This window comes from Somniosus microcephalus, chromosome 1 (assembly GCF_052327205.1).
Source record: "Somniosus microcephalus isolate GS21.2 chromosome 1, FLI_Smic_1.0, whole genome shotgun sequence".
Lineage (NCBI taxonomy): Eukaryota > Metazoa > Chordata > Chondrichthyes > Squaliformes > Somniosidae > Somniosus > Somniosus microcephalus.
Genome location: NC_140987.1, coordinates 287,962,037 through 287,969,270, shown reverse-complemented (window position 1 = coordinate 287,969,270; position 7,234 = coordinate 287,962,037). Strand labels below are relative to the sequence as shown.

The 7,234-nt window shown below is 42.8% G+C and overlaps 1 protein-coding gene across 1 annotated transcript; it reads right to left on the bottom strand.

Moving 5' to 3' along the window:
- Positions 1 to 277: 277 nt before the first annotated feature.
- On the bottom strand, positions 278 to 2,071 carry LOC147124827 (relaxin-3-like). The gene is made up of 2 exons (XM_086004425.1): positions 1,683 to 2,071; positions 278 to 813 (listed from the first exon to the last, which is right to left on the bottom strand). Exons 1-2 carry the CDS (start codon positions 1,864 to 1,866, stop codon positions 485 to 487), a joined length of 513 nt encoding a protein of 170 aa, XP_085860551.1. The 5' UTR covers positions 1,867 to 2,071; the 3' UTR covers positions 278 to 484.
- Positions 2,072 to 7,234: the final 5,163 nt, after the last annotated feature.

Here is a 7,234-nt window from a genome sequence, read left to right as displayed (position 1 = left end):
ACTCCCTTGCTCTTCTTCAAAATGATGCTATGGGATCTTTTACATCCAACTGAGAGAGCAGACGGGCCTCGGTTTAATGTCGCATCTGAAAGACGACATCTCCGACAGTGCAGCACTCCCTCAGTACTATACAGTCAGTCAGCCTAGATTTTTGTGCTCAAGTCTCTGGACTTAATATAGACTGCAATATATAATACTGGAATAGACTACAATATTTAACAAATTGAATAAACTATTTACAAAAAATAATCATCATAAGAAATTAAGAGTTGAAACCTTTACAGCTGCAATTTTTTTTTATTGGTTTTAAGAACATCAGGATGACTACCACAAGTCTGTCACATAGACCATACTAGAAATTATATGTAAATTACATTTGCCTTATTCCACATTTGTGAGATGTTTAATAGACTACATGGTTTAACATCTCACTGAAACAGAGACCATGTGTATAGAATATTCTATTATTGGAGATGTACAGTTTTCAGCAGAGTTTTTGAATCTCTTTTGTGGTGCAGCCGTAAGTGCAGCATTTCCTTGCCACTCCTGACGATCTTTCCCTTTTCTTCCAGAAGGATCTGGCCCAGGGTAGATGCTGCATCTCTGATGATGCGAATGCCTGGTCCATATTGCTGCCTCCCTCAATCTCGTTGAAATCTTCTGGTATCTGATCGTACTGATTGTCGTCGTCATCGAATGCTTGCTCTGCAAAAGATGGCTCGAGTTCCTGGTTCCTGTCAAACATCCTCTGAAGCTTCTTCATGTTGTCCATTTCTTTGAAGTAGTCTTTATCAGCTGAGGTCTGGAAGGGATCTGGAACAGAAATAAAACTCCATCTGTGAGTGACCACTACTAGATTATTGAAATTGGTCTTATTTTCCTGCCCTCTGTCCAGATAGCAGGAGGCCATCACCTGCTCTCCTCTGTCTAGGGCAGAGGAATATTCTCATCCCTGGACTCTCAGGTCCTCTGCTTTATTGTACTCCACTGTATTCTCACTGCTCAGACACAGTTGTTTAAATATAGATTTCTATATAGAGTGATGAGTAATCATGTCTGGTCACAAGGTTGAACAGTTCTACACGGCAGGTGTGACAGAAAGTTGATTAGAGCACCAATCCATGGATCACCAATTCTCGAGTGGAGTGACGACATGAGAGAGTTTAACCATTCTGACATGTGTTTAGGTAACCATTTTTGTCTGTTGCCAGATGTTTTTCCTAAATCTTAGAATGTAGCGATCTCTCTTTTTTCTCTTAATTATCCCCCCTCCCACCCCTGCCGATGGGAAATTCATGTTTGTATTTTTGATTTTAAAGTTTCTAACCCTGGCTTGACAACTGGAAATTCTGCTCTTCTGTCACTACATTACACACAATCAAACTATTACTAGTAGCTATTTGTAGACTGGGAGAACATATAACATATAAATATTAAGATGAATATTCCAGTGACAATGAGCCTAATATGATCCCTAGCTCACTGAAAAAGAAAGACTTGCATTTATATCGCCTTTCACCGGACGTCCCAAAGCGCTTTACAGCCAACTTTTGGAGTGCAGTCACTGTTGTGAGTCACTGGGAGCCTCCATGAATAACATTCGAACCTCTCGGATACAATGATGTTAAAAACGTTTAACTTTCTGGACAGGGACATGGGAAAGGGAGTTTTGGAATAATCACCATTTTGGTTATCGAGAAGGCGACTCCAGCGAGGTCCCCCACAGGAAATGATTACGGCTCGGACGAAATCCCGGCCACACAGCTTGGTAGCTGGTTCCGCATTCTTGAAGGACTGGGACAAGACAGAAATGGGAAAGGAGGTGAGGAACAGGTTGATTACCAGAACACACATTAGACATTTCATCTCAGCTCATGAGTCTTCAGACTGGGCTTCTCTGTAAAACTAGTCTTCTTCTCACTCGCTGCTCCTGGTGCTCAGTCGGTTTGCGAGATGTCTCTGCTGAACTCTCTCTCTCTCCTGTCCCCCTGTCTTCTGCATGTCTCTGAACAATCTCCCCCTTTTGTAGCTGTTTTTGCTCCTTTGCTCTGACTCACCGCCGTTTTTTTTAAATAACTTGTCCCTCCCTCTCTCTGATGGCCTCTGAGATTCTTGCGACTTTTCAGATTAGACCTCCAGACCGCTCGCAGCCACTCTCCGCCCTTCTCATCATCACATTTACAACCCCCCCCCCCCCCCGTCCTCTAAACACTCTGTCATGTTTTCCTTCTGGCTTTCATTTTCCAGTTTAGTCCATAGTTTTAATCTAACTTCTTTCAATTCTCCCACGACTCAATCCGTTACTATTATTTCACTTTTTAAACATTTTTCTCCTGTTCCCATTTCTCCTATTTTCTCAATTCCCCCATTGTGTCCTCCGCCTTCTCAGCTTTTATCTCTGTCCTGTGCTTAGGCTCCACCATCTCTTATACCTAACGTGTCACCTTTTATTCCCCCCGTTGCTTTCTCGTTTTCTTTGTGTTCTTTCTGATCTTTTCTCCTTCTGATAATTCTGTTACTCTGTTTTTGGTCGAAGTCAGACACTTTGCTGATTTCCCATCTTGTGTTTTTTTAACCATTGGTTGTCGTTCTGCAAGTTCCGCTTTTAAACGTGTAAGCAGCACTATACTGGTAAACTGTGTTTTAAGCAAGTGCTCATTAATACTATAGAATCATAGGGCTTCACAGCACAGAAAGAGGCCATTTGGTCCATTGTCTCTGTGCCAGCTCTCTGCTAGAACAACCTCAAACTAACCCCAGTGCCCAGCACTCTCCCCATAGCCCTGTATCTACCTCTGCTTCAAATATGTGTCAAATTTTCCCTTAAATTATACAATGGTCTCTGACTCAACACAAAGACATTTCCCCTAGCCTATCTCCTCACTCTCTCAGTGACAATCTTAAATTGATGACCCTCTCCTCACTGACTCCCCAATCAGAGGAAATATTCACTCTAGAAAAACCTTTCATAATTAAAAAAAAATCTCCTTGGTGTTATGTTCATAAATAAATAGACGTTTTCATTATGAACAGCTAGCTTGAGCTAATCATTTATTCAGCCAAGTGGACTAGGGTACAGGCATCCATCTTGACTACTGCCTTGTGGGTAGCCCACTATTGAACATACAGCTCCACCTAGTGTATCATTCTAGAATTACATTCTCCTTCCTTAGAGGTTAAACAAAATCAATATCAATCAATCATAACGACATAAACATCTTCACAACAGTCAACACATTTTCAAAGCTTTACTTTATGAACTCTAAGCTTTTCCTTCTTTTATTATAGTTTTCTTTGTCTTCAAAGATTAAGTCTATCAGGCTTTTTTACTTTACGTGCGATCTTCTCAGCACAGGTAAGTCTGATGTGTTTTCATGAGAGCCTGTATGTGTGTTTGTGTTAGATTGTTCTGGTGGTGAGTGACAAGATTCAGTTGCAGCATTGTCATCGATTTGCTCTTGGATACTTTCTTGTGTTTTCAGGAGGGAACGGCGGTTCCTCCTGAGAATCTGTCCTTCCTCAGTTCTAACAGTGTATGACCTTGGTCCTACTTCCTCAAGAACTGTAGCTTCCATGTTCCATGCATCTGGATCCTCAATCCTGACAACATCATCCCTTGTCAATGGTTTCAGAGTTTTGGATGACTTGTCATAGTGTGATTTCTGTTTCAGCTTTAACAGTTGAAGTCTCTGCCTCAGTTCCTTACTCTGCTTTTCTTTTGCACAGCAGGGTAGCATGGTGCGCAACTTGCGACCCATTAGGAGTTCAGCAGGTGAATAACCACAGTCTAAAGGGGAGGCTCAGTAGCTCAGCAGGGTGAGATAAGGATCAGACTTGCTTTCTGTTGCTTTCTTCAGTAGCTGTTTGAGAACTTGAACACCTTTCTCTGCCTTACCATTCGACTGAGCATACAGAGGGCTGGATGTGATGTGTTGAAAGTCATAATGTGCTGCAAACTGTTGCCACTCCTTATAGTTGAAGCACGGACCATTGTCGCTAACGGCAATCCTGGGAATTCCATGGCTGGCGAAGATGGATTTAACATGCATTATGACACTGCTTGCTGATGTGCTTGAGAGCAGTGCCATCTCAGGATAGTTAGAATAGTAGTCAGTCACTATTAGATAGTCTTTACCATTCAAATGAAAAAGGTCCATACCAACCTTTTGCCATGGTGCTGTTGGTAAGTCAGCTACTATCATTGGTTCCTTTGCTTGTTTGTTTTGGTGTTTCTGACATGTCTCACATTCGCCTATCATGTTCTCAATGTCCTTATTTATGCCAGGCCAATAAACAGTGTCTCTTGCTCTCCTTTTGCATTTTTCAATTCTGAGGTGTCCCTCATGAATCCCTTTGAGCATGTCTTGACGTAGAGCCTGTGGAATGACTATTCTGTTTTGTTTTAGTAATAGTCCACTTGCGACACTCAACTCTGACCTGATGTGATAATACTTTGGACAGGAACCTTTTGGCCAACCATGATGAATGTTCTCTATTACTGTTTTTAACACTGTATCTTTTACTGTTTCTTCTGCTATTTGCTTTGATTTTGTGTCTGACATGGGCAGCGCTGCAGTGACCATACTCACATGAACATCCACGTCTTCCTCAGTGGAGCTCACATGACTCATTGTGGGTGCTTGGGATAGTGCATCTGCTAACACTATGTGTTTGCCTGGTGTGTAGATCAGTTCAAAGTCATATTTTTGCAACTTCATTATGAGTCGTTGAATCCTTGGAGACATCTCATTCAGATTTTTTTTTATGATGGCAACCAGCGGGCAGTGGTCTGTCTCAACTGTGAAGGTGGGAAGTCCATGTATGTAGCCATGGAACTTTTCTAGTCCAACTACCAAGCCTAGACATTCCTTTTCAATCTGGGCATATCGACACTCAGAATCAGTCATAGACCTGGAGGCAGAGGCAACAGGCTTCCAATCTTCACCCTCTGCTTGTAGCAAGACCGCGCATAGGCCATTTTTTGATGCATCCGTCGACACTTTGATTCTCTTTGTTGGGTCAAAGAAAGTGAGTACAGGTGTGGTTGTCAGCACTGTTTTGAGGTACATCCACTCTTGTTCATGGCTTTCTGTCCATGCGAACTCATTTGTTTTATGTAGCAGGTCTCGCAGACAGGCTGTCTTGGCTGACAAGTTAGGAATGAACTTTCCAATGAAGTTTATCATCCCCATGATGTGTAGCACTCCTTTTTTGTCAGTAGGTCGGGGCATTTTGAGTATGGCATTTACTTTTTCCATATCTGGCTCTATTCCTTTACCAGATAGATTATCTCCTAGGAAAGTGACTTCCTGGACGCCAAACTGACACTTGGCTTTGTTGAGCTTCAGTCCATTCCGACGTATGCTCTGTAGCACTTTAGTCAGTCTCTCATTGTGTTCTTTCAGTGTGGCGCCCCAGATGATGATGTCATCAACATAGACCCGAACTCTTTCCAGACCTTCAATTATGTGTTCCATCGCTCTATGAAAGATTTCAGATGCAGATTGTTATGTCCCCTATGAGACTTTTAGTATTGTGTTTTGTCTCCCCCTAGTGGTTTTACTACTTACCTCCTTATTGTTGGTTTATGTCATGTGACATGATGAGAAAGTGAAAGTAAAACACAACCACGAGGGAGCCCAGAATTCATGGCTGGTGATGTATACAGTATCTAACACCATCCTTCTCAGTTTCCCCCTTTGATTGGCATTGTCAGTAAGCAGCTTTTTATCAGATGTCTTTATGTTTGATCTATGTCACCAGTTCTTGATATTTGTGGCCAGATGAGTTAAAATATGGCACTTTGTGGAGTTTCCATGTGGCTGGCTAGTAGTCTTTCCCCTGGCATTTATGTGTTAGACCTTTGATTGTTGTATCAGATTTACCACAAATTGTAATAGAACCATTGTGTTATAGTGGTAATGTTTCATTCTGCTATCCTAGGTTTATTTTGTGTATTCAGATCGTGATTGTAATACCAATCGGCCATTTTTAATGTTGTAATTTCTTGCTCTCTTTGTAGTTTCACCCTGTGTCATTAAACTGGATAAAAAAGTAACAACGCCTCCTGTTTGGTGATGAGGGTTTAGCTGTCTGTCGAATCATAGTCGTGAGGAGGACAGAACAGTGAAAAGACACCTTTCCCATGGGCGAATCTACTAAAGGTACAGATACTCAACGCCAACACGATTCAATGCATCTCTGAAGCCACACATTCCAGACACCAGTCACAAAAGCTGAAATAAGGAACAGTCACCATTGAAACAAGCAGAGGAGACCAGATCTCAGTGTTCCGGCTCCTCCAGGCATTCAAGTAGGTCTGTTACTGGTGCAGCAGCAGCGATGGCCAGAGCCAAGGCCGAACCAGCCAAAGCAAAGATATCCTTTTCTCAAAGGGAAATGGACATAAAAATGGAAAAGGCACGTATTGAAGCAACATTCGCCGTATTGGATATGGAAAAAGAGGCAGCAGCAGCTCTAGCGGAGGCAGAAGTCCTTGAAGCAGCTGTTGAAGGTGAAGCAACAGGCAGCAACCTTAACCTTCATCTCCCTCACCAAGATCCAGTACAACGCACCACAGAATACATACAAGGCCACTCTAGGTCACAAAGAGTTAACTCTTCAATGCCCAACATAGAGCCTGTTCCAGAGTTAATACAAGAACAGGAGGAGCCTGGCCATGCATCTCAGTGCCGTTGTGAGCTCAACAAAAACACTGTGGAAGAGGATGAACAGAAGTTCCAACCAGAAGACCAAAGGCTAACCCATCATTATCATTCACAATATCTGCAGACCTATCATAGTCCAGCTGCTCTACCTCACTACGAACAGACCCAAGGCATGTCAGATTTCGTGAGGTTCTTCGCACGTCGTGAACTCATCACCACCGGGTTGCTACAGTTCAATGACCAACCTGAAGACTACAGAGGATGGAGGTCTACTTTTCGGAACACCATAAGAGGGTCAGACCTGTCAGAAAGCGAAGAAATCGACCTACTCGCTAAATGGCTGGGTAAGGAATCCTTTGAGCACGCCAAGAGAATTCGAGCTGCGCATATTAACCTCCCGGAAAGGGGGTTGAAGATGATATGGGATCATCTGGACAAGAGCGATGGCTCCCCGGAAGTGGTTGAGAATGCACTGTTTAAGAAGCTGGAGAACTTTCCCAAGATCCTCAATCGAGACCGCCTGAAGCTCAGAGAGTTAGGTGACACCCTAATGGAAATTGACTCAG